Here is a 27,517-nt window from a genome sequence, read left to right as displayed (position 1 = left end):
AAAATTACATTGTAGTTTTTAATTGTTTATTGTAATTGTATTTATTTGATTCATTGTATAGAATAAGACATTTGAAAGAAAAAAAAACAGCAATACTGTTTGCCACAGCAATGTCACAGAAACTTTAATTTGATATAAATTTTAAATTTTAATTTCTTTTGATATGCAGACAGGCAGACATACCCAGAGAATTGGAACTAGGAGAAAAGGAAAAGAGCTGTGCTGATTTTTACAAATATTGCATTACTCACGGTAAGTCTTCCAGTTTGGAGGCTTCGTGCCGTGGATCTAGCAGATCATAGCCACACTCATTGTAAATTTCTAAGTAAGAAATATGTGTGGTATATACCTTACTGCTATCCTGAATGAAAAGGAAAAAATTAAATAATTGTATAAAATCTAGATTTTACCTATATTTATTTTTTTACTTTAGTACTATATAAACTTGATGTTAGGGTCTCTCTTCTTTATCTAGCTAGATAACTCCAGTCTATTTCATCAAGAAACACCCATGCTAAGGAATTCCAGCATGATAAAACATTAAAATACAATCCATCCTATTGATACTATGTTAAAATAAATTGGACTGAGCCATCATCAACAACCAAGTAATTGGTCTCAAAACAAAACAAAAAGTATCAATAAGTATAATAACAGATGATGAATCAATTAACTCCGAAATGCTCTCCAGAAAACCTCAATTTTTATCATACTTTAGAAAGCTTTTAAAGTAGGGCCAATCTAATTTCTAAGGAGAGACCCTAACCGTATAACTGGTGCAATTAACAAAAAGCAATGCCTGGTGGCCTCAGATCCCCTCACTTCACTGAAATGGGGAACAACCAGCAGCTTTACCAGGGACAAGTATAATATTGTATATAGGTCAGTTCTGTTAGGGAAGCAGTCCTGCAAGTGATCGGTGCCAAGTTGAAAGTCATATATAAGTCATACCTGCCAAAACCAGCATTTTGAATTGCATCTGGAATTGAAGGGCCTGCAGCACCAGTATTATATGTCCTTGGTGACTCATATCTGCCAGTAAGTAGGCTGCCACATTCTGTTCCAACAACAGTTTCTGAGTGATCTTCAAAGGCAACCCTAGGTAGAGTGCCTTACAGTAATTTGTATGAATAGTAATGAGGATATGAGTTACTGTTGGGAAGTCCTTGAATTCCAAGTAAGATTGCTGGCCAAATGCTCACCTGGCCAGAGTCTCTCTGTGGGAATGACCTTGGGGCACAGAGGGAAGAGCCACAGCCAAAGAAACACTCACATAAGAAGCAGCTTAGTCTGCAGAAGGAATGTGGGCATGGCATATTTCTTGGGATGTAAAGACGATGGGGGAGAAATGTACTTTCAGACTTACAAGATTTTGTTAATATACCCTTACAATAAAGTAAAATTAGTTCATCTGGGTGTGCTTTCTGTCTTGCAAGACTGCTCTAGGAGAAATACAAACACACCTGCTCCTTCATAACAAGGGAGACTCAGATCTTCTGAGCTGTTGTAAACTCAGGCATTAACTGTACTACAGTTTTAAAGAAATGTCACATAAATTAATATTAACCTATTTTAATACAAACTTTCGAGCAGGTGGCCATACAAACTGAATGATGCCAGGCTGACTTAAAACTTTAAGCCAGGTTTCTGTGATACAATACCATTCCTGCATAAAACAACACCTTGGAGTCTTTGGTGCTCTCTGAGCTGGGTTGTTTGCTTGTAGATATTTCATTACCCAACTAAGTAACAATATTAGTGCTAGTGAGTGCTAGTACTGTTGTTGTTATCTAATCAGGTAATGAAATATTTACAAGCAAAGGACTTCACCACTACAGATATTCTCTTCTTTTAAAATAATAGTTGCATCTTGGCAATTTCTAGTCCTTTGATTTCCTGTTAAATATAATAGAACCTTCATTTTCTTGAGGCTACAGAAAGCAACATGAAATTTATTTACATAATTGTATATTTCTGGAAATAAGTTATTCTTAAATGAAAAGAACAGAAATAATGGTCTGTACCTTTTGTAACCTCTGAAATATGTAGGACAGGGTCCGTGGAATTATCCCCCGATCACTGTAACGTTCTGCTCCCCCAGTGATTGTAAAAGTCTTGCCACTGCCAGTTTGTCCATAGGCAAATATAGTTCCATTATAGCCAGACAGAGCACTGAAAATGGAGACAAAATGTGCATATATGTAAATTTGTACATTTTAAATCTGTTGTTAATAATTTCTTTGGTTTTTATTCCATCTATATTTGTACAAATCAAGGCAGCATACATAATGCTTCCTCCTTCTATTTCCCCCAAAATCCCTGTGAGGTGATTTGGGCTAAGAGATAGAACAACTGGCCAAAAGTCGCCCAGCAGCCAAGGTTCTCCTAGTGTCTTATCTAGTACCTTAACATCAAACTGGCGCTCTTTTTAAAAGAAATAATCATTAATTTTTTGTTGCAAAATGAAAAATGATATTATATTTTCTTTAGCCAAGCAAACATTCCAAAAACAGTTTACAATTAAATACCAGGCACGCTGAGTACATTTGTTCATCATATTCAGTAAATATACTTGAGTTGCACAGTACTTCAGATTCAGTTCTGAAAAATGTGCTTTGAAGTATGCAGGGGTCACACAAATGTGGCATCTGCTTGCACCTCCTTAAAGCAACTTAATCTTTTCCAGGATCATGCAGCCTCTGCAGATGGTGCAACAATTAAACTTGGGAAAGAACACGCCAGTCAAAAACTTGCAAACATAATCTACATCCATTATTAGATGCATGTATCATAAAGCACCCTTTCTAAATTATTTCCAAAATATGCCCTGCCTAATTGTATACTCATGGTCACCTCTGATTCCTGGTGTATTGCTGAATTACAATTTCCATTAGGTGGAGCAATAGGGTTTGTTAGAAAATATATTCCAGTAACATCTGAGAGACCAAAGGTTCTAAAACTCAAAACGGGCCACCTGTAACATGGCATTTATAAAAACCCTAGGTCTTTATATGGAAATGATAGAATTCTGTGCAAGCAGTATTGTAGCTAGGAAAAGTTACCTAGCATATATTTTTTCAATCATCTGTAAGTGAAGAACATAGGATTGACAATATAATCAAGGAACAATTATCCAAATTTTATACAGACATTGTACCAGATTTAATCAGCTCAGAGCTGGCATATGTTATACACAAGTGGAAAAAAGTAATATTTATGTTTGTACTTTATATGAGAAGAGTTTTAAATAGGTCAGTCTTTAAAAAACAAAATCTTCATTCCTAGGAGAATGGGGCCTTATACAAATCAGCTTCCAGTCTGGTGCCATGAAAAAGGCAAAGGCCTCCAACTCATTTATTTGGAAGCCTAAGCATTTGCCAGATGGCTCAGTGTAATCTACAATAGCAAAATGTCAAAGAAAAACATACACGATGCCAAAGAAAGTCAGAACCACTCATAACAAAAATACCAGAATTTTCAAATACATTTGTTTTCTGCCTGATTACTGTATCTTAGTTTGGAAGAAAGCTATTGCCTATTTTCAGGCAATGTTGAATGAAATAGTTACTGGTTATCTTTGGCTTAATCAGAACATAACCTTTTGGACTATTGCATTTCATTAACCAAACATGGATTATTATATTTTTTTGCTCCAAGTAGTTTTTTCTTTTTAGTCATAAGGTCTGAACAATAAATCAGGAAAAAAAAATGTTTCCCACATCAGTTGATAGATCTGGTGGGCTATATCGGTTAGCATGACCTCATTTAAATAAATCTGAAGATGAACCTGAGCTAGTTAAAGAGTTACCAGATATCTGAACAGGCAAAGGTAGACATGGACAATTGGAAAGAAGAACAAATGGTAGAGGGGGGGAAGGAGGACACACTGTTTAACTTTCTTGGCACTAGCAACAAAAATTACAGTAAAAAACTTGTGAAAAAAGAATTAGGCTAGCTAGTTAGATGGACGGACGGACGGACTGACTGACTGACTGACTGACTGACCTGACTGACTTGTATAAATAAAATATTACATTTTCCAGCATCAAAAACATTAGGTTTTCAACTGCAGGAATCTGCTGTAGACAACTAGAGGCAAAAGCCTTCTGTTTATAACTGCTTACAGCCTTGTCAATTTCAGACAAACAGAATGGAGAATTACTAATCAACCCTAGTTACTTATCATAGAGCTGGACGTGTTAACATGTGGTTAGCAGCAGAAGTGATTGTTTATGTATCAGGAACAAATGAAACTACAGTACAGTGGTACTCTCTGCATTCTTTCTAAAATCTCAACATCTTGGCAACCAAAATATGTTTTACACGTTCTAAAACAAGTGTGAAATCTCCCTAAACTCTATAGCAGATAATTTATACAGTAGAATATGAGATACAGTATATAGTCTTCTCTAATTTAAGTGGCCTTCAAATGTATTCCCAAAAATTTCCATAAAAATATACTGGCTGAGAAATTTTGGGAGCCAGTCTCCCCATCTTGATGTACCTAACTGGTATCAGACTTCACTCTAAAACCAGCTACTAGAAACTCAATTCTAGTAAAGGCAAATTTTTCACAGATTCAACGTGGCTAGATAAGATGCTTTACTGCTAAAAGGAACAATTACTGTACATAGGCATCAATATTTTTCATGTCAAACCCAGAGTTTAAATCTTGACTTTTGCCTCTTTCCCCTCTGAGTCAACAGATTTTAGCTATTCCATTCCCAGCCTTGGGAGTTGTAAACATCTGTTTCATGTTTACATAACAGTTCTGTCTTTCCTCAAAATGACTGATTCCAACTCTAAAACCACTGGCCTTTATAGCTGGAAAAAGCTGGTATTTCAAAAAATGAATGCAATATTTTTGGTATAAGGGCAATCTTCAAATACTTAGATGGGGGAAATTATTACTTTATCATTACCTCTATTTTTGGACAGGGGAGCTTTATGAAAATGGTTTATCTCATAGACCTATTCCAAGGCAAGAAACCTACTAAATTTCAAAAAAAGTTAAAGAATTATGAAAAATGAAGTTGGTGCCAATACGTTATTATTAACATTCCTTTATGTTTGAGAATGCAGTATCAAAAGTAGACCCTTCTTCTTTTCCCAACTTAAGAGTTTTCCTCACATAAAGAGCATAGCAAGAAATGAAGACTTGGCTGTTCAAGCAAATAGGCTGACTCTGATTCTGGGTTTTATTATTTATTATTTATTAGTTAATTTGGTTTAAAATGGGATTTTGTTGTACATGTTTTTAAGTTGTGTTTGCCGCCCTGAGTCCTTCTGGAGAAGGGCGGCATATAAATACATGAAATAAATAAATAAATAAATGCATTAATTTTTGTAGATACACTGGCTCAATTCATATTTCATGTTATATATGAATTCAATTTAAATTACCTGAAGTAATTTAATCTAAAGTATCTCATTTCATTTTAGACCTTTCCCACATATATCTAAAATAGCTTAATTCCATTTGATTCCTATTACATCCCTGTAAGAAAGATTAGCCAATGGTTTTGTATTTCACATACAAATCTATTTTTCTACAATAGTGTCTTCTTTGGATCCAAATGCATTCTCTCTTTCTGCTTATGGTTATGTTTGTTTTAATAATTTGCAATACTAATCATTTATTTATTTAATTATATAGTATAAATGATTTTATTAGTCACTGAAATAAAGGTTTGAACGTTATCAAATTTTAAACTGATATACATAAGGTTTCCTTTTGAGGAAATATGATCTAACTCAGCTGGTTATCACCAATATGCAATGGATGACAGTACAACATGAAACTGGAAATCTAATAAATATAATCGTATTCTTCTGAGAATTGGAAGAGGTAGGTGTTTCAGCTGTTTAACATTCATTTGTTTCAACTAATCTCCATCAAAAATGGTTATGGATTAGAAGAAAGAGTGTAGAAAAATAGAAAGTGACAGTCTGGAAACAGGAGCCCATCAACCATATTATTTCTATCCCATGTATATAGGGATAGGCTCAATTTCTAAATACTATATTGTGACTGGTATAATTAGAAACCACAATGTTTTCTTTTTAAAAGATTCAATTAATGACACATCAGACAAAAAAATAACAAACACCTACAATCCCCCAAGAACACTTTGTTAAAACAAACTGAAATAAACATTTGCAATATTACAGTATTCTATGTTTAAAAGTTTATAAGTTTGAACCTGGCTATACTAATGACAGAGATACTAATACGATTTTGCTAAGACTCTAGAGATAAATATTCTTCAATAACATATACGTAATTCACTTGTATAATACATTCAGAGACTAAACATCTTTAAGTGAAAATCTAATATTCCAAACATGGTTAATTGATTTGGGCCCCAAAGTAGATCCCACCATTAAAGAGTTGTAGGAATAAGGGAGTACTGATAGAAGTGTTTAAAATAAACCTACTATTTTAAACAGGAATCCAAAGTAATAAAAATAAGAGCCTAGAAACCCCACATGAAGTCATCATTGTAGAAGAGAAACCTTGGGCTGGCTTTCTGTAATTTGAGCAATCTTGGGCTCATTTGCTATAACTTGGGTGCCACAAAAGAAAGCATATTATATCTAAAATCACTGAATTATTTTAAATATATTTTAAACATTATACATGTTATTAATTTTAATTTAATTATTTATACTATTAAAATGAAATAATAATGCAAAAGGAGAAACTTTGCTTTAATGAATCAGTAATCAAATCTAGAAGTATTTTGAACTTGTAAGTGGGGAGTTATGAAGCTATGAGCATGCAAATCTCTATAAAAGAAATAGACCAAGTATTAATATTTCCTAAGATTTTTTTCACAACTTTTTACTTTCATTTGGTCCATCACAGAAGGTTTTTGGATCTGTAATATCATTCTTTCAAGGTGGATCAGATCAAGAAACATATTACAAGAACTGCTGGAATAATACTATTGTCAAGTATAACATAGTTTTGAAGATCTGCCAGAATTTCCCTCTTCCTCCCACCCCACTGTCCAGAATCAAGGTAGGCTTATTTTGAATCTCTTTCTTGTGGTCCCTCCTTTCCTAATGTGAGCTATCATTTACTTTCTTCTTTATTATCTTTTAACAATTCTGCTAACAGTTCCTTCCTTCATCAATATTATCTCTACAATCCTCTACATACAATGATTTTGGCATGATACTTTCAAATAGTAATGTTTATGACAAAAGTAAAATTTATTATCAAATTTAACTTTCCAAGTAAAGAACTCTACTTAAATATATGGAAAAGAAATGTACTTAAATAGTTATTGCCTTTACTTGATTTCTATCCTGCCTTTCATTCAATAGCTCTGAATGAAACACTTGATGTTCCCTCCTATTTTTCCACAAATAAATCTGTAAAATAAGTTGGGCTGACGGACAGTGACTTCCCCAAAATAATCCAATGAGTTTCTATAGCTGAAGATAAACCTTCATTTTCCTGTTCCAATATCTTACCCATTATGCCACTGACTATATTTTATTTTATTTGAATTGTAGATAAACATTCCCTTAATTAACAAGAAATGTTACAATATCACTTTTCTTTTATGCCCAAGTAAAAACCAAATATTCATGCAGATAGTAGCACGGAAAAAGAGGTGCAGTGCTTTCTGTTTGCCTTTAAACAATTTTAAATGTGTGAAACATTTAAAAGTGATGGAGGACAAAGTAAAGAAAGTAAAGTGACATGGGAGATAAAAATAGTATCTTCCAAATAGTTTATAAATCTGTCCTGTCACACTATATAACTTTAATGGAAGGGGCAGCTGCAATTTGTCCCATTTGTGCTTAAATGTTTTAAAAAGATATCTTACAATAGAAATTTGATAAAAACAGGTTTTTGATGCAGATTCTTATCTGCAGGTTCATAACTATTTTAATCCCATAGTTCTGACACTTTACTTTGCCAACATTTAAAAGGAGAAAGAAAAACAAACTTAAAACTTACTAAAATAAAACCCTATAATCATGCAAAGTGGCATTCAAAAAAGGGCATTATTTTCTTCCTCCACTGTGCTGTAAATAGATTCTACAAACTTCTATGTTAAACCACCTATACTAATAAGAATAAGGATGTGATGCATGTTTGTCTGTTATAAAATTTCACCAGTTCACCATGTCAACCAAGAGATATAAAAAGATCAAGAATGATGATTCCTTCTAGTATATCACTGTTCCTCAACCATAGTCATAGCCTAGAATTAACATAATGCAGGCAGCTTCTTAGTAGTTCCCAAAGCAAGAATATATTTTATTTCAATTCAGAAACACAATACTCTATAATCTCTAACTTTTTTCTCCCACATTTCATATTTCATAAAAATTGTTATTAATGTGAGATTCACTCCTTTAGCCCAAGACTGCATATGCATTGAAGCCATGTGTGCTTTGAAAATTATTTCAAAGAAACAAGTCTGAAAAAGGGTGCAAATTGTATATTTTTTGACTCAGAAGGAAGCCTGAAAAAAGGATGGTTTGCTGTAATGAATATCAGAGAATTGCTAGGCTCACATGAGATCTGAACGATTACTTCAGGATTATCCCAGTTGTAATATATTTTGAGACACATCATCAGACCAAATTCACAGCCAAAGCTAAAATATGAGAAATTCCAGTTGGAGAAAAGAAAAAAAGAGTATGGATGGACTAGACCGTGCAGGGGTTTCAAACTGGCAGCCCGCGGGCCAGATGCATCACACGCAGGCCAGGCCCACCACGGCTCCGCAAAGGCAAAAAAGGCACGATGTATCACATGACACGATTGAGTTTGACATCTGTGGACTAGAGATTTAGTACCAAGCTTTGTTTGAATTCCATTGCATGAGACGGAGGGCTGGCAAACCAGTCTTCTTCCTTCAGTGTGACTCTGTGATAAATATAATTATAGACCAAGATATGATTAAGAAACCAGTATAATAAGACACTGAGAACTAATCTATGGCTATATATTTATAGTATACCTATGTCCAGTATTTCCCCTTTAAGGTGCTATTTTTAAAAAAAACACCAAGCTTAGATTACAAACAATTATTCTCGTTGAAATGTACTATAATAAATGTGCAACCACAAGTCTATTTAGAATATATGAGACAAAGTAATCTAAGTCAGGTTACAAATGTATTGTTTTATACACTGTGCAAACATAATGTAAAATTATGTCTTATTTCAGAAAAATTTACAGTGGAAAACAACAGAAGCATTAAGAGATCTAAAACTGGAAATTTGACAGTTTTCCCCAATTTTTCACTATTCAGGTAGCATGTATATATCAAGAGCCTTTTTTCAGGCAGCCACTGTGTTGGAAACCTCTTTGTCTGCCAGTTAAATCACCCAGCAACCTATTATACTAGCAAAAAGCACCTACTTATCCAGAATCAACATGCTACAGCTGCACTTAATCGAGCCACAAAACAAGCTCAAGAGGATGGAAAATGTGATATGCTTCACCACAGCTGAATGGCTGGGACAATGAACAAAGAATAATGGGAAATAACTGTTCTTTGTGGGAGAAGGCAACAAAGAATGACACATTTTCTCCTACACAAGCATGCATAATAAAAGCAAAAAATTCATGCATTATCTGAATATCCAAATATATGCTCCAACAGCTATTAAATCTCCTTTGACTCTTCATAGTTTGCTTGACATTCATAAGTGGTTTGCTTTTGCCTTTGTGATTTTTGTTTTTCTTTTTTTCCAATTTTGCCTAGCTTGGTGTACCTCCCATTTAAGTCCTAAGCAAACCATTGTAATTTTCTAGCCAAGGTCAGCCAAGTGCTGCCACCTGCTGACATTCAATAGATACGTTGACAATGTGCCATGAATCGATGTGAACTCTTAGTAACCACATATAAACACCTTTTCCAGGATGGTCTGTGCCCAACTTGCCCTTTCAGAGCTCCCAATGATGCATCCATTGCCACTATAATCAAGTCCATGTACCTTCCAACTGGGTGTCTTCTATTTACTTCCTTCTTTCCTATATCTTTAGAATTCTCAAGAAAGGTAAGTCTTCACATAATGTGTCTGAAATAGGATAATTTGAGCCTGGACATTTTTGACTCAACTGGGTCATGGCGGCTCTACCACATGAGACTTTGGCATTTTTCTTGACTGCTATTTTCTTAACTGTTAACAGTTAATCCTAAAAGGCAAGGCTTTCCACCACGTCAATATTTTTTATTGTTAGTTCTGGTTACTTTACCTGTTATTAGTTTGATTTTCTTTATGTTTAATCTCAGTCCCACTTCTTTTCATTGTGCTCCTTGAATTTCATTTCCAGACCTTCCAAATCCTTTGTATTTTTAGCTATTAAAATACTGTACCCACTATTTTTACTCCTTTCCCAATCTGGAAACAGTCTGTTTTAGCATGTTTACTACAGATTGTGGTATCCTATTTTGTGTGCAGATTTTGCACAAGGAAAATGCAATGTTCTAAGATTCCCATTTTCCTAAGCACAACTCCTCTGTTCTATCGTTTGACATGATCAACACAATTTAATGTCATTCTATAATCAATAAAGTACATATGGATTTATTTATTTATTTTGCATTGTTTGACCTTTTTTTTTATTTAAAAAGTTTTAACAATCATTACAACAATTACAGGATAATTGTAATTTTTTCCAGTTTTCCATCTCTCTCTGTATTTTTTGCCACAACGGATCATAATTATACTTAAATAATTTCGCATTTGATGTCATAATATAGACCCCTAAATACTTAACTTTTTTTACAATTTCAAATCCTGTTAGTCTTTCTAATTCTTCTTTTTGATTTATAGTCATATTTTTAGTTATTATCTTCATTTTCTCTGCATTTATTTTAAATCCAGATACTTGTCCATATTGATTAATTATATCCATTAGACCTACATCCAACTGTAATGGTTGGGTTAAAGTAACAACCAAGTCGTCTGCGAATGCTCGTAGTCTATAGTCATACTGCCTAATCTTAATTCTGTTGTGGCTCCGTCCTCCAAGCCTATCTTATCGGAGGAAGAAGGCTCCGAACATGAAGGAGAGGAGACGGCCAGGCCTCCCTCTCCAGGACCCTCCTCTCTGGCAATGCCTCAGGTGTCTCCCGAAGGAGAAGAGATTGGCCAGGAGCCAGGTGTTTCGGATAGTGACGAAGAAACATTGTGGTTGGACCCACGTCGGAGAGACAAGCGTGAGCAGCAGAAAAGGAGGCGTGCCAGAGATTAAGCTGAGTCACTGGACCACCCCCCACAGGCTATAAAAGGGAGTGTGGTGGCCATTCGGATTCTGTGACGGACATAGGTAATCTCTGGCGAGGCACTTGCACCTTCGGACACAACATCTATTTGCCGTGGATTGAATTACAAACTGGACTATTCAAACTGTGTGTATTTTTGTCCGTGTTATTGGAGTAAAAGCTCTTGGCAGGCAGCCACGGAGTTGCTGCCAAGTTCCTTATCACTGACGTTGTGTGTTTGAAGAGTTTATTTAACCCTCGGCTGGCTGGTTGGGTGTGTGCATGGTACGGGGACAGAACAAATTCCACTTATTTTGTCCGACCCACATATCTTAGTTAACAAAAATTCCAAAGTCAAAATAAACATTGTCTCCAAAATAATGGAGACAAAGGGCATCCTTGTCTTGTTCCTTTTTCTATATTAAAAGTGTCTGTTAAACTACCATTAATTATTATTTGCGCTGTTTGTTTCTGATATATTGCCTTAATAGATTTTGTGAAATGTTCCCCAAACTGCATATTTTCTATTATTTTCAATAAAAATTGCCAATTCAATTGATCAAATGCTTTCTCTGCATCAAGAAATATCAGCACCGCAAGGATTTGGTTGTTCTTCCCCAAATACTCCAATAGGTTAACAACTTGCCTTACATTACTCTTCATTTGTCTACCATTTATAAAACCAGTTTGATCATTATGAATCATTTGTTGCATGACTGTCATTAACCTATTTGCTAATATTTTAGCAAAAATCTTGTAATCTGTATTTAAGAGTGATATGGGCCTATAATTTTTTGCTGGGTGTGGTCTTGCTCCTCTTTTGGAATCAAAGAAATATAAGCTGTTCTCCAAGATGGGGGTACATCTCCTCCAGATTGTATATTAGTAAATAATTATTTAAGTGGTCCCACCATTTCTAACTACAAATGTTTATAATAAGCAGCTGTCAAGCCATCCGTCCCAGGAGCTTTACCCACTTTCAACTGCTTAATTGCAAACATAATCTCCTCAGTGGTTATTGGTTGATTTAAACCCTCCCTTTGCTCTTTTGTAATTGTAGGAATATTCTCTTTCTGTAAATATCTATCTATATCTGTACCTTGAATTTTATCACCAGCATACAACTTCGTGTAAAATTCTAAAAATGCTTTTTTAATCATATTTTGCTGATAAACCTCTTTACCTTTATATTCTATTTTCTCTATGGTCCGTGACTTTTGTTTTTTCCTTAACAAATATGCTAACCACCTCCCTGGTTTATTAGCATTACAAAAGATATTATGTTTATTAGTTGTGACCTGATCTGCCATTAACATATTAAATTGCCATCGCAATAAATTAATTGCCTCTTTTATTTTCTTATCTGCTGGATTCAATATCAAAGCTTGTTCTTTTTTTGTGATTTCCTCTTCTAAATCCTTCTTTTTTTTTCCTGTTTGTGTCTATATTTATTATTCAAATATATCAAATTGCCTCTCATATATGCTTTACTTGCATCCCAAACCATTTCCATAGATGTACCCTTATGCATATTTATAATAAAAAATTCTTTCATAAATTTTTTACATTCTTTTACATTTTCCTCATATCTAAACAGATTTTCATTTAACCTCCAAGACCTCTTAGATCTCCTTCCATACTCTAATTCCATCCAAACTGGACTATGATCCGTTAAAACTCTTGGACAAATCTCTCAGTTCCATATCCTCCATCATTTCAAAAAACGATTTTGGCAATCTGGCACGCGTTGAAACGTTCTGCAAGAGCCCCTTCTTATCTTTTTTAGTGTCCAAAACACCGTTCCAATCACCCAATAAAATACATGATTTATAGTCCCATTGTAATAACTTGGAATGTAAAAGCTTATAAAAATTTTCCTGTTGTTGGTTCGGTGGGTAGACTCCAATTAAAAGTATTTTTTCTCCTTTTATTAAAAGTTTAATTGCTATAAATCTTCCTTGATCATCTGCTTCAATTAATTTGGCAATTAAGTCTTTTTTTAGGTATATAACTATACCATTCTTCTTCTCAGGAGCAGATGCAACAAAATGTATACCTAACCTTGCATTTATTAAGTATTTTTGATCTTTACTTCTAATGAGTCTCTTGTAAACAAATTACATCATTTTTAAACTGTTTCAAATAATGAAATATTTTTCTCCTCTTTTGTGGTGAATTTAGGCCATTAATATTCCAGGTCAAAAATCTAGTTGTCATTCTTGGCCCCCTGAAGCACTTGGAGCATCTGCTGGAAATCTCCATGCATTTTACTTTTTGGCCTTGCTCCTCCCACTGCTTCTGTTTTTGTAGTATCTTGAATCATTTGAAGTTGCTGCACTCTTAATTCTTCTTGACGCTTGGTTGCCACTGGAGTCTGTCTTTGATCCTTAGGTTCTTCTATCTCCAAAGCTTGAACAGTAGTCAAAAATTGTATTAATTCTTCTTGAATAATCAAATCACCTTTTTGGGCCTGTGCCAACAATTCTTCTTTCTCCCCCTTTCTTGCCCCCTCTATTTCCATCTTCCTTCTAGCTTCCTGGGGCTGACGGCATCCAGCCTTTAATACATAGGTATAGAAATCTCTTGCCTTCCACACTGAATTGAGATGGTATCTTTCTCCTGAATAATTCACCACTAGACCAGCTGGAACTTCCCATCTATACTGTATCTGATGGTATCTCAGTTCTTCCACCAGAAAGGCATAATCCTTTCTGGCTCTCAACATTTTGGGGGGAATTTCTTTCAGTGTTAAAACTTCCTGCCCCTGCACTTGAAGTTTATTTTTAAAAGTGACTTGTAGGATTTCATTGCGTAGTCTCCTTGTTGTAAAATAAACTACAATGTCTCTTGGTAGATGTTTCTGTCTGGCCACCCATGAATTGACACAATAAATTTTGTCAATTTGCTATTCAAAATTTGCTTTTTGATCTTCCATTATCTGTGCAAATGCTTTTAAAAAGATCTCTCTCAAATTCTCTTGCTTGTTTTCCTTGAGGCCTCTTATTCTCAGAGCAAATTCCATGTCTCTATATTGTATCATTATCACATCCGCCTCTGCTCTTTCCATCTTGTCCTGGACCTCCCCCATTTTATTTTCCAAGTTCTCATTAGACTGCTTAATTTCTTCCACTTTTTCATCTATTGCTTCAATGTGTCCTGCCAATCCTTGTACTGCCATAATAATATCTTCTCTAATTTCTTGGTTTCGTTTTTGAATAGTCTCTTTGACCTGAGCTATCTCTTCAGCAACTTCTCGAGTTTGCTCCTGAAACATTGAAACAATTATTTTTTTTTCTGTAACAGAGGCTTGTGTTTTGAGGGCTTCCTGCAACATTTCAAATGTTAATATTGTTGGTTCCGTTGGAACAGAGAGAGATTGCAATCTGGACGTTTGAGCTGGTGAAGTCCCAGCACTTTTGGAGACAATAGCCTTAATTTGTTTTGAAGCCATTTTTAGTTTCCAATTTAAATTTAATCAGCTGCCAGAACAATAGATCCACCAAATCCAGAAATCAGTCTTTAAATAATATCAATCCTTTTTTAAAAAATCACTGCTGTATAATCTTCTCCTTTTTAAAAAAACAACAACACAAATCTCTAATTTTGAACAGGGGCTGCCAACACTACTAAAAACTTTCCTTTTTAACTTTCGCTTTCATGCCCCATTAAAGCTCAATCGCCATCTTGGTTTCACTTTCTCCCCTTAATAAGTCAGAAGGAAGTAATACACATTTGGAGTTAAAGTTCAGTACTTGCAGATCTAATCTCTCCTGAGTTTTCTCAGCCTGCTTCCAAATTATGTTTATTCCAAGCATTGTTTGCAGGGGTGGTTGCGGCGTCTTCTTCTGCTTGAAGCAGAAACGTCCCTGATCCGGAGCTCTGTCGGGCTTCCAGGGAGCTCTCACCCTTCGAGCCCCAGAATTGTTCCTGGGGCTCCTTGGGGAGCTCTACCTACGCCTGTCTGCTCTCTTCCTCCCCTTTTCCCGGGGAGAAAGTTTTCAAGCCACTAGACAGCTGATTTGCGCTATTCTAGCGGCTTTACGAGATCGCGGGGCTGGCGCTCAAGAAAAGAGCGTCCTCGGCGTCTGCGGTGCCACCGGAAGTCCGCATTGTTTGACCTTTTGAATTGGCCAGTATGCATCAACAATAATGACTCATATTCCTTGGCGTTTTCTAAAGTCAGCTTGAACATTTAGCATCTTTCTTTCCACATAGGATTTTAATTTGTGTAGGATGATCCTAAGCATTATTTTGCCAGTATGAGATTTTGGATATTGTATAACAGTCTCTTAAATTCTCCAGTTTTGTTGACATAGTTAGATTATAACAATTACTGATCATGAGTCCATTGCTTGCCAGAGGGCTAATATAACTTCATCTTCTAGTACTAGTTCTTATAAATAAGAATTCTAGTCAAAAATCAGAAGTTATTTGTTGTATTTTTGTAATTTTTGTAAATAGGGAATATCTTCTAATGTAACATGGATGTTAACATTCTATACTGTAGAAAATTACAGTATACTCATTTCATCTGTATTTGATCAACTCTGAATCTATTATTATCTATTTATTAGCATCCTTTAGCATACCAATTCAGGGTTGGAATCTCCTGAGTTTGGAGATTTTTTGGAAGATTTTCTGTTTCCATTTTCAATATCTTTACAGATGTCATGACAATACTGCTTCTTGTTTTTTCTAACAGCTCTCTAAAAATTCTTCTAAGATCTCTCTCTTGGTTTGGCTTCTCTTCTAGATAACATTCACCATTTATTCTGATATCTATTTTTTTCTGTTTCTTGTTCTTTGGCAATCTTTTTTCATATTCTTCCTTAATAATTTTAAAAATTTCACCCCACAGTTCCTCTGGTTCTCTATTTAACAAAGTTCAGAACTTCAAAATAATTTCCAATGCTCTCTTTGAAAATTGTGGTTATATGTTCAAAATCATCTTATGGAAACTGGTTAGTTCTGTTCTCTCATTTTGACTCTCATTTTGAGAATCTTGACTTGCAATGTGAATATAAGGAGTTTGTAAGCTTTTTGTAAACTATCCCACAGACATTCCCTTGTTACATCTTTATTATTACAACTGAACTATTCTATCTCCTTGTATCAGCAATATATTCAATTTGATTTCTATACTCCATGTGGTCATATCAGGTACATAGATATTGTTTGACTTCTTTGAAGCAGTGGTGAAATGTAAAATTTGTTACTACCAGTTCTGTGGGCGTGGCTTGGGGGGGGTAATGTGACTGGGTGGCCGTGGCCAACTTTTTTTTTTAACTTTTAAAAGCATTTTTTCTACAACCTTAAGAGGTTGCAGAAAAAAAATGCTTTTAGAAGCCTCTGACGATCAGGCAACTCAGCTGGGATCATCAGAGGCTTTTAAAAGCATTTTTTTCTGCAACCTCTTCAGCCAAAGAGGTTGTAGAAAAAATGTTTTTAAAAGTAAAAAAAAAAAGCCTGATGATCGTGCGGCTCAGCTGGGCATGGGGGGGGGGGCAGGGATTTTTGCTACCGGTTCTCTGAACCACCTGCTGCCATCGCTACCGGATCAGGCGTTCTGATCCGAACCGGGAGCATTTCACCCCTGCTTTGAAGGTACTGTAGTGTCTACAATGAATAAATCATTGGATTGGCAAAAACTGATACATCATGTTCTGCTTCATTTCTATTTCGATAGATATACAGATAGATAGATAGATATACAGATAGATATATCTCCATTTTAAGAACAATATTCTTAGCACTTTCAAAGGAATAGCAATATTAGTCCACTAAATAGCAATTAGATTAGTAACACACACACACACCACCCAAAAAATCCCAGAAATATAAATACAGTGGGATTATGCCTTTGTCATCCATAATTTGCTGCACTAAATTTATAAATCAAAATATAAAATCATACTTTTATACAAGTTTTTATTTTAGTTTTGGTTATTGGGTAATTCCAATGAGCACCAATAATACATATAATTTTACCCCACAATAACACTATAAAAGTGGAGAAAATCACATGCAACTACATTTTTCTCACTGAACAAAATGCTTAAATTCTGTTTCAAAGATATAAAAATATGTATTTGACATCTCAGTGAGTTGTGATTGGTTGAGTTCATGTGACAAAACCCACTTCTGATCCTTGGATCTGAGTTTGGAGAATGTAACAATTTACTAATTTACTAATACTAAAGTAGAAATTGATGGTCAACTTTTTCAAAAGCACATTGAAAAACAATGTAGAACTATAACATTGGACAAAGCCTACAACGTCTCAGGAGAAAGGATAGAGCTGTGGTGGTGCAGTGGTTAGAATGCAGTACTGTAGGCTACTTCTGCTGACTGCTGGCTGTTGGTAAAATGAGGACTCAGATTGTTGGGGACAATATGCTGACTCTGTAAACCGCTTAGAAAGCACTGTGAAGCGGTATATAAGTTTAAATGCTATTGCTATTGCTATTTTTGGTATCTAGTGAACCCTTTTAAATGTGGCTAGTAAAATTTAAGTGGTCTAAAATAGGCAGTAAATTAAAAATAGGCCAATAATTAGAACCCTCCAAAAAGAAGGCCTAACCGTTTTTTGTGTGGTCAAAAGAAAATAAGACCCGGCCTTCTTTTTGGAGAAACATGGTAGTGAGAAATAACTAACTCAGAAATTCTAAACAGAAACAGTAAATTCAGTGGGATTTAACTCCCAACCAGAGTAAATTGCAACTTTAAACATTAAAACAAACTATATATTACAACAACAGAGAAAAAAGTTGAAAGAAATACAAAAAGGGGAAAAATGAACACATTATGCCAGCAATGTAAATCTATAATTAATGTCATATATGTTCCTTCTTTTATTGTTCTGCTATTGCTGTGGATTTATTTTGCTGTAATTTACTTTCCATGTAATCATACAATAGCTTTGGAATGCTACTAAGAAACTTCACTGACATTTCTGCTTTGTCATTTTCCTGGAAATAGATCAGCAAAGCTCCTCCTTTCCTTACTGATACTTTTTTTATCTTCAGGAATATGTTCAGTTGATGAGCTGCCAAATTAATAATGAATCTGTTTTTGTAATCTTAAAAACCCTCATGAGGCACTATACAATACCAAAATAGCAACAATTAATTTTAACGAGGAATTTTGGCATATTTGAATATAAATAAAAACAGCCAAAATGTATTATTAGCAAACATCACTACAATATGAAGGCATTGTAAATAACATATTTTGAAATTATATGAGTATGCAATGTTATTTTAAAATAGCACTTACAAAGCATTGTTGAGATAACAAAATATGTTGCAATAAAACTGAAATTACTAACAAGTGAACACATCCTGCAATTTTATTTAAAAAAGAACAGAAATTTGGAAACAAGTAATGTAACTTCAGAAGTATGGACTAGCTGTTGCAACATTGTTCTTATAAAGTATGTGTTCTTTCTGAACTATCACTCATGTTTACTGCATCTCCAAAGAGAGTGAAAAATCATATTTGGAAGAATCAAATATAAGATGATCCTTGCATTTTCAAATATGAATACTAATAAAGGAGAATATTTATAGCTCAGGGTTGAAATGAGGGGTCCTTGTTGCTTTTTGAGCTACCCAAACTAGGTAAAATCATCAGTGCTAGACCTAGCTTGGGTAATGAAATGTTTGCAAGAAAACAACCAAGCTCAGAAAGCACCAAGGATCCCTCAATATGAACACTGAATAAAATAAAGAATTTAACTGAAAAATTAAAATGATTTCAAATGGTATTTGAGCTATCCATTTATATGATTCTTACTGAGCCCAAAACAGCTTTGTTCTGAATATGCTTTACTCAACCCACAGGAAAACAGAAGAAAATGCTCTCCATATCCATAACTAGCTTGACTACTTATTGCAATAAAAATTGCTTATGTTTCAAGAAACATGTAATTTGCATAGGATAAAAAGATTGGGCAGAGAAGTGCACTTTCAAACGATTGTGCTATACAAAACACTATCAGAAGCATATTCCAGTGATTTCTATCTCCTTCATTTGCAAAATATATATCATAAGAATAGAAAGTATCCAAATGTCATAGAATGAAATGGGATTTCTGTCTCTAGGCATTCAAAGCTCTTCAGAGAAGGCCATGGTCTTTGAATTGTTATCTGTTGATATAAAAAGCAAAAGTCATAAAATTCATTTTAGTTCTATCCTAATGGTATCAGTGTTATTTGAAATGCAATCTCTATAATTCTTAATTAAATTATGCTAAATATAAATTCATCAGAATAGTTTCTGTCATTTTTTTACTTCCTAGACTGAGAAGAATAATGTGTTTAGATTGCTTTCCCTAATTTGGGCATCTTCTAGTTTTATGAATTGAAATTCTCAGAATTCTGTGGCAAAATGACCATTGCTGATTCTGAGACTTGAAGTCCACACATCTGCAGCGTACTCAAATCAAGCAAAGATGTTCTGGAACAAAAAGGCTCTATCTTTGTATGAAAAAATTACCTCAGATATTTGGATAAACAAAGAGGTGGAGGAGCATATATAGAGAATCCTTACGTCATCAAAAAAGTTATAATTAATGTGCCTATTTATACTTTATACTTATATAAACGTATATACTTATACGTTTCCTCAAGGTGCTCTCAAGAGCAACTACCAGGTAGCAAGCCATAAACTCATTTAAGCAGTTTAAATGTTAGATTAACAGGTTTGAAGACTCAGTATTACTGCAGATTTGAGAACAGCATGCCTCCAAATGAGTTGTAGATGAACAATGGCAGGAGAGAAGTATGTCTCTATCTCCTGTCCATAAGCAGCAGAGAGACATCTAATTAGCCACACTGAAAAATAAAAATAGGGTGAACCTTGAACTGATGTTCTTATAAGATAGAGAATGGATTGAACAAAAGAATATAAGAAGTTTAATCTTTATTTCATTGACTATAGCAAGTCCTGGCTGTATCCTGTTATATGCAGTTAGATTGTGCCAAAAAAAGAGCATATTAAAGCTAATGAATGCACTAGAACACCTGATTATTTTTCAGTGCCACTGTAACTTTGAACAGTGCCACTGCCACTAAATGAACTGTTGTAAGTTGAGGTCTACCATACATACTATACGAATGGCAAAATGGAAAGAGATGACAGCTATAATCAAAACTGCAAATCCAAAGACTAAAAATTTGAGAAAATAGGCTGTAGGAAAAGTGAAAGAAAAAAGATGGAGACCTTACAGAAAAGTTCAAAGGTCTGCAAGATGCACCAGTTGTTCCATCCTGGATCAAACAATGCCCAGGACGTGCCGTATAAACCTATAAGGCTTATCAAAGTACAAAAAAGACATTTTAAAATATTATAAGAAATTATGTATATCAACAGACCAAAGTCCATCTTGTACGTAATCTTATATCTGATCAAAATTAGCTACAAACTCTGTAAATTAAACATATTTTCTTTTTTTTATCTCAAAATCTGTATTCAAGGGAATATTGTCTGAAAATGAGAAGTAAGCATAATGGATTGATATACTTACTTTCCATTAACTGCACATTGTGTGAAGACACATTTCCCTTTAATTGTAAATGTGATTTGCAAATGTGAATTTATCTTTTTTTACATTTCCAATATATAAACCTAATATTTTCAAAAACTTTTTTTGCATACGGAAGTTACAACACTAACCCATACTTTTTTGAAGTCAATCTTGACTCTTGATAACTGTCTGGACAAATACAAGTAGATTTCTTAGCAATATTTTCAGAAGTTTAACTTTGCTTCTTCCTAGAGCTGAGAGAGTGACTGGCCCAAAATTTCTCAGCCAGCTTTGTGCAGTCTCTAGTACACCAAACTGGCTCTCATGTACATACTCTCATGTACTACAATATACTATACTATATTGTGGTTTGTTTCACTTGTGAATCTTGCTTTATTCAATTTAGACTCTATCAGGCTATTTTTTTTTAACAAAATGCATATCATTTTGAATCTCATCCGCCCTTTGCTATCAAATATTTACCAAAAAAAGGAACAAGAAAAACTATTCAATGAACTCTATCATCCAATTAAAAAAAAACAATGTTCATTATCACAAACTGGTTTTATTGATTAAAAAGATGAATGGATCATTAAAAAGAATCAAACTTACCATTCTGCAACTGGCTTGGCAATAGTTTCAAAAATGTCATCTTGTTTTGATTCCTGATCAAATACTTTCTGAAATCTGCAAATTATAAATAATTGGTCATGCAAAATCTTAAAACAATACTTGATTTATTTCCTTTTCTAATTTAAAAGTAAATCAATGTTTACTGTTTACATCATTGCTTTACATAATCCTGAAAATTTTCTCCCGTAGCTTTTTCCACACTATGTTATTGTGCTACTGAATCCACAAAGGACTTTAAACACTACTGCTTACAAAATATGTATAATAAAATATTGTGATAAAATGTTACTGCTTAGAAAAAGCAAACTGTACTTTACTACTGTCATGGGGATCAACATTTCCAAAGGCCCACACATGAGCATGTTTAAGAAACACTAAAATAAAACAGAATATATAAACAGTGCAAACTATTTTCAGTTTTCTTCTCTGGAAGAGAAAAGCAATTATCAAGAAACTTACTTTAACAGTAAGTCAAATACTTTATAAGTCTTGTACCTTATTTCCATAATCTAACATCAATAAATTATTGATGTTTTAGCATCTCTATAAACACTTATTTTTAATACATGTTTAACTCTGTCTCTGCTCGCCCACCATTAAAAGAACCTATTTTGTTCAAGTGCAAATGACTTAAAACCATTCTGTTGATCCACTACAGTGGACCAAAGAGTTATGTGCTACATTAAAGACTAACTGATTTTATTTAATCACTAGGCACCTGAAGCTCCTGCTCCACTTCATTAAAAGTGCTGAAAAAGAATTTTTTATTTAGTTGGGAAGGTGAGAGAGAAGAGGGAAAGAGGAATAAATGATGATGCTTATATTAAAATTTGGGCCACCAATATGATGTTCACAGAACCTTTTTCCTCCCATGTAAAACAAATGAAAAAAAATTATTTTCTTTTCTAGTAGGAAAGAATGAGACATATATCTCTTCTTTCCTGCCATAGAACCAAATGAAAATAATTCAATTTTCACTGACAATAGTAGTAAAATGGGGGAGGAGGAGGATATGAAGGGGAAGAAATCTGAATATACAAGTATCATTGTGAGATGAGATATGTGGGCTATGCAGGAACACCCATGTGCAGGGCGTTCAATTAGAAATTGCCTTCCTTCAATTAGAAATTGCCATATTCAAGGCCATGGAACTATGTGTTTTAGGTCAAGCACCTCCTCCTTTGAAATTTAATCTCCCCCCCTCCCCTGGTATGCTATGGGTCCTGCTAGTCTTCAGAAAACTGCTGAAAACCTATTACTTTTTTCAAGCCAGGAAAGCTGGGTTATGATTCCAAATATTAGTAGATTTTGATTGTTTTTGATCATGACCCTCTGTTTAGTGTTATTATAATTCACTGGTGTGTGTGGGTATGTGGGTGTGTAAAAGTAATGTACTTCTGTTTCATCCCAATTACCTATTAGGGAATTATAGGTCATCCATATTTTTATGGGCAAAATAAATAAATAAATAAATACATACATACATATAAAATGTTATGCACTAGCTGGTTAGAAGTTCATTTCTAAGCTACTAATATTGATGCATCATACTTTAAAAATCAGTATTTAATATTAACAAAACAGACTTCTGCTTGTTCAGTGAAACATGACTTACCTCCCTAAATTTTCTCTGAATGTTTTCTACCTCCTCTTCCTCTGTGAGGGAGTGAAATTGGGATTGTCTACTCTTTTCAAAAGTAGTTGTACCCATGCAGAAAGCTCCCCCCCACCAACCTTTCCTCAGCATTCACCCATTCCCCATTCCCTCAGAATTGTACTGCCTGGCTAACTGTGCCACACCCTGGTATTTTCACATACACATTGACATCCAGAGGCAGCCTCGCCCCACCAGTCTTTTGAGCTTACAAAAGCAAATGTTAAGGCAGAGTGGAAGAGGGGTGTGTGTAGCAGGAAAGGTGAATGCTGGGAAGCAAAGATTGGCAACTATTATAGGAAGGCAAAAAGATTTATCTTGGTGGAATTCCTGCCTGAGTTTTGCTGGGAGCCCAGTAGCAACTAGAAAAGGAACAACCACACTGAAACAGCACTTCATCCCAACTAGTACAAAAATGTTTGGAAAAAGGCAAAAACTATGTTATTTTGTAAAGAATTTGAGACTTTAATATGAATTAAGTATAATAAAAGAATAAGTATTAAAGGACTATTACAGACATACTTATGTGGCAACAACACCTTTCAAAACCCAAAAGGGTGGAGTTGACCTAGAGAATAATAAATAGCCTGTTGTTGGGGAAGGTGATTAAGGCAATCAAATATTTTGTACAGATTTGTTATGCTGTGGTGTCTCCAGTCTTTGGACATCAAAGAACTTCACACCCTCTCCAAGAGAATTCTGGGAAGAAAAGCAGCGTAATAAATAAAAAAAATATGTTCCAACAGTAATTTCCATACCGCTGTTAGATGTACAAAGTGAGCTACAAATAAACACATTTTATATCCAAATCCATCAAGTTTATTTTCCAATAAAGGTACATTGGATTGGACATTAAAAGATAGCTTTTCACAATCTTTTCTGTTTTGTCAAAGATATAAGCACCATAATGTTGCTTCATCATCATCATCACAGGGATAATAATATTGAAACTAAATTGGAAGAAAAAATAAGAACAATCTGAATGTAGTTACTTTAAAAAAGTTTTAAAATGCTGTAACAGTAACCTTATAAAAGAACTTTATGATGTCTATTAAGAAAGATGTTAGAAGTTTGTTGTTGGGTATGTAGCACTATTTGGAATGTATTTATAGGAAGTCAACATAATAAGAAGCATGTCCTATAAGAAAAAAAATTAAAGGAATTGAACATTTGAAGAAAGTAGTCTTCAGAAAAGTCAAGTAGGATGATAGCCATTAACAAATATCTGAAGGGCTACTATGGATTGATGAAAGAAAAAAATGGCTTTCAGTTGGTCATAGGAGATGAATCCCCTGTGATTTGTATCAAAATTAACAAAACAGTCCATTTCTGACAGGAGGCTAGACCACATTACTGAGCAGACTGTTTACAGGTGATCCTTGATTTACAACTGAAACGGAGTCCATAATTTCAGTTGTAAGTTATATAAAGCATATCAGCATGTGACCATGTCCAATTTTATGGCCTTTTTTGCATTGGTTATTAAGCGAACACCATAGACATAAAGCAAATGCTACAGTTATTAAGCAAACCCATTGTTTGCTATGGCGTGGTTTTTGCCAGAAACCATAAATAAACGTTGGCTTTCAGTAAAAACAATGTAAATTGCAGTCAAGTGAGTGGGGTGGGGAGGCTGCAAACAGCTATGCATGCAAACCATTGCCCAAATGGTTTGCATGCCCAGGAAAATGTATGGGATGGACATTGGAACTTCAAATCTGGGTCATAAGTCCTACTTTTGGAATCCAGATATAAATTGAGGACTACTTGTAGTGATTTTGTTCTATTTTATTCATTCAGAAGTAGAAATGTGAATTAATTGATTTTCCTGTTATAAACAATATAAATATGTAATATTCACTAACTTTTTATGTAAAATGGTTTGGTTGGATATCAACTTTGTACTTAGAGTGAAATTTAAACTACATAACACTTGAAGGTTCTAGAAATGTAAAACAATATTTTAAACATTCATAAATGAAAACAGTAAGAGTCATTTTGAAATGAGTGGGTGGCAAATAAATTTAATAAATAAATAAAACAAAAAGTTGGAAGTATAAGATAAAATGATTAAACATTTTATAATAATGTGCAAACAACCAAAGTATTAAACTTACTTAAATTTATAGCTTTCTCGTTTGTTATTGACAAATCCATCCGACAAATCACGTGGTACAATAATCTCCAGACCAAATGCTGATGTCTCAATTTCATCAATTGAATATATCTACAAAATACATGTAACCTTTTGAAAATATTTCTATTAATTAATGTAAACATTCCATGATTTAGCCTTATGTTTAGACAGTATAATTTTTAATAGGAATAGATATGCAAGCAATTCTCGTAACAGGTGTACAAGAGATCTAACTCTAGATAAAATAATGCCTAAAATATGGGAATGAGTTAAATGCATACTAATCCATATAATTTACAGTAAAATAGCTAATCTGACATTTGCTAGAAGTAATCACTGCATTTCAGTAGTATATAGTTTTGAGTTAAGTATGAATAAGATTCCAACTTTTATTTTATTTAGATTCAATTTAGTTTAAGTAGCAATTTTGAATGTAAGAGTGAAGAAAAGTTAAATAACAAAGCTGCCTACCTATCGATGTTATGGCAAGCAAAATAATTCCATTTCATCACACTTCAGAATCCCAGCCATAGGTTCACTGCAGCAAAATGAGTACAGAATCTATACCTCTTTAAAGTATTTCTAATTTGATAGCTTCAGTACTTGTTATGCACTTAAGTCCTGTGTCCCCCCTCCTTTTCAGGTAATAAACAATAATAAAACTAGTGGAAAAGATGGAATAATTATAAATATGGAGATGTTATTTCCTCCTATCATTTTACAAATAAACTGAAAGACTAAATAACGAAAGCCTCATCTCCAAACATGCTTTGTTATAATTATTAGGATCTTATTTAATGAAATCCTTTACAACCCTTTATTAAAGTTTTTTACTGATTAAAAAAAAAACAGCAGCAATATATGATTGCATTTAGCAATCTTCTCCCGGGCTACCATTTGAATAGGCAGCAATAAAAACTTTTTTCCCCCTCCTATTAAGAGATTCGAGTTTTAGAATACCAAGATGAAAACAGTTCATCGGAGTGTGTGTTTGGCCTCTCAACATTTAGACAATTTCTAATAAATAACCTCTTTCACTTTGCTTTCAGTTGGGAAATGATTGTTGCACTTAACTCTATTGTCAGTTTTAGCTGTTTTTTTTTAAAATTACTATTATTTGTAGAGTTGGTTCATGTTGTTAGCCTCCCTGAGATCTCACCAGAGTAGAAAGAGGGATTAAAAAAAATAATTAAATTAACATGGACATCTTAGCTTGCCTGCAGCCCAGTTTCAAATTTAGCCATTTGGTTTTTCCAAAGCAGCCAAATCCTCATCTTCATGGAGAAGAGCTACACCAAGTCCTGTGTTGGGTCCTTATTTACCTTCTCCACTCCACCCTCCAGAAAAAGCTTTCCCTCATCTGATCCATCAACCTTCAGGCAAGGCAAACTCTACTTAAGGTTGTATTTCTCAACCTTGGACATTTTGACCTGTAGATTTCATCTTAGGCCATGCTGGTTGGAAAATTCTGGCCGATGTAGTCCACACATCTTAAACATGGCAAGCTTAATGAACCCTGCTCTGCTCCCCGCCTAGTCTCTCTGTTTTTTCAATATTTTGGAGTGTCAATGGAGATTCTCACTCATCCTGGTCATGGCTTTTAAAGCACTTTTGGGACAATATTTCGGAGCTTCTGGCCTGGCCTGGGTTGTCACCCACTGTTTTCTGCCCAACACCGTGTCCGGCCCAGCCTGATGGGTTCTGTGCTTCACCTACCCCGGGGGTCTGCCTCTTGCCCAAAGGTTTCACTCGGCCATAAATCTGGATCGTCTGCTTCACCATCTCCGCGAATCAAGTTCTTCGTGGTCAAGAAACAAGCGAGCGAGCGCAAGGCCGGCCCTAGCAACGGTAACCAAGGAACACTACCCGTCGTGCCTTGCGGCACAGCGCCCGGTTGGGGAAATGCCCCACCCGCACGTGGGAGCTGAGCGTCCTCCGTTAATTAAGTTTGAATACTAAATTGGGGGGGGGGACTGCCGTGTTTGCAGAGGTTTTTTTTTGTTACTTAAAGAAACGTTTCGCTCTTTTTTTTTTCCTTTTGGTCACAAACAGCATGTCTTGTCATGGAGGGTGGACGCTGTGTTAGCGATGGCTAGCTGAAAGTCAGCTCCCGTTTAATCATGATGACTCCTATGTAATGGAATTGGAGGATTTTGGTTCAGGAGGGTGGTCGGAAGACGATCTAATCTGAGCCCCAAACTCAGAAGTGGCCTCTGAAAGGAGTCTGTCTGAGCTTCAAATAATATCCTTATTCCATAGGGATTAAAAGAAATATGGGCGTTTCGTGCTGATTTAAGGAACTATGCATTTCAACTGCATACGTG

The 27,517-nt window shown here is 34.7% G+C and overlaps 1 protein-coding gene across 1 annotated transcript in view; it reads right to left on the bottom strand.

Moving 5' to 3' along the window:
• The window catches only part of KIF6 (kinesin family member 6), a 123,459-nt gene extending 96,484 nt beyond the window's left edge, over positions 1–26,975 (bottom strand). The window contains exons 1-5 of the mRNA XM_070931225.1: positions 26,910–26,975; positions 25,174–25,283; positions 21,382–21,456; positions 2,025–2,172; positions 252–361 (exon numbers count right to left, since the gene is read on the bottom strand). Of these exons, the coding sequence (XP_070787326.1) occupies positions 252–361; positions 2,025–2,172; positions 21,382–21,456; positions 25,174–25,283; positions 26,910–26,975 (509 nt within the window). The remainder of the gene's footprint in view (positions 1–251; positions 362–2,024; positions 2,173–21,381; positions 21,457–25,173; positions 25,284–26,909) is intronic.
• Positions 26,976–27,517: the final 542 nt, after the last annotated feature.

Source organism: Pituophis catenifer, unplaced genomic scaffold (assembly GCF_029215685.1).
Source record: "Pituophis catenifer annectens isolate HBS135680 unplaced genomic scaffold, rPitCat1.0.hap2 SCAF_1, whole genome shotgun sequence".
In the NCBI taxonomy this organism is placed as follows: domain Eukaryota; kingdom Metazoa; phylum Chordata; class Lepidosauria; order Squamata; family Colubridae; genus Pituophis; species Pituophis catenifer.
This window is presented reverse-complemented; position numbering and strand designations above follow the sequence as displayed.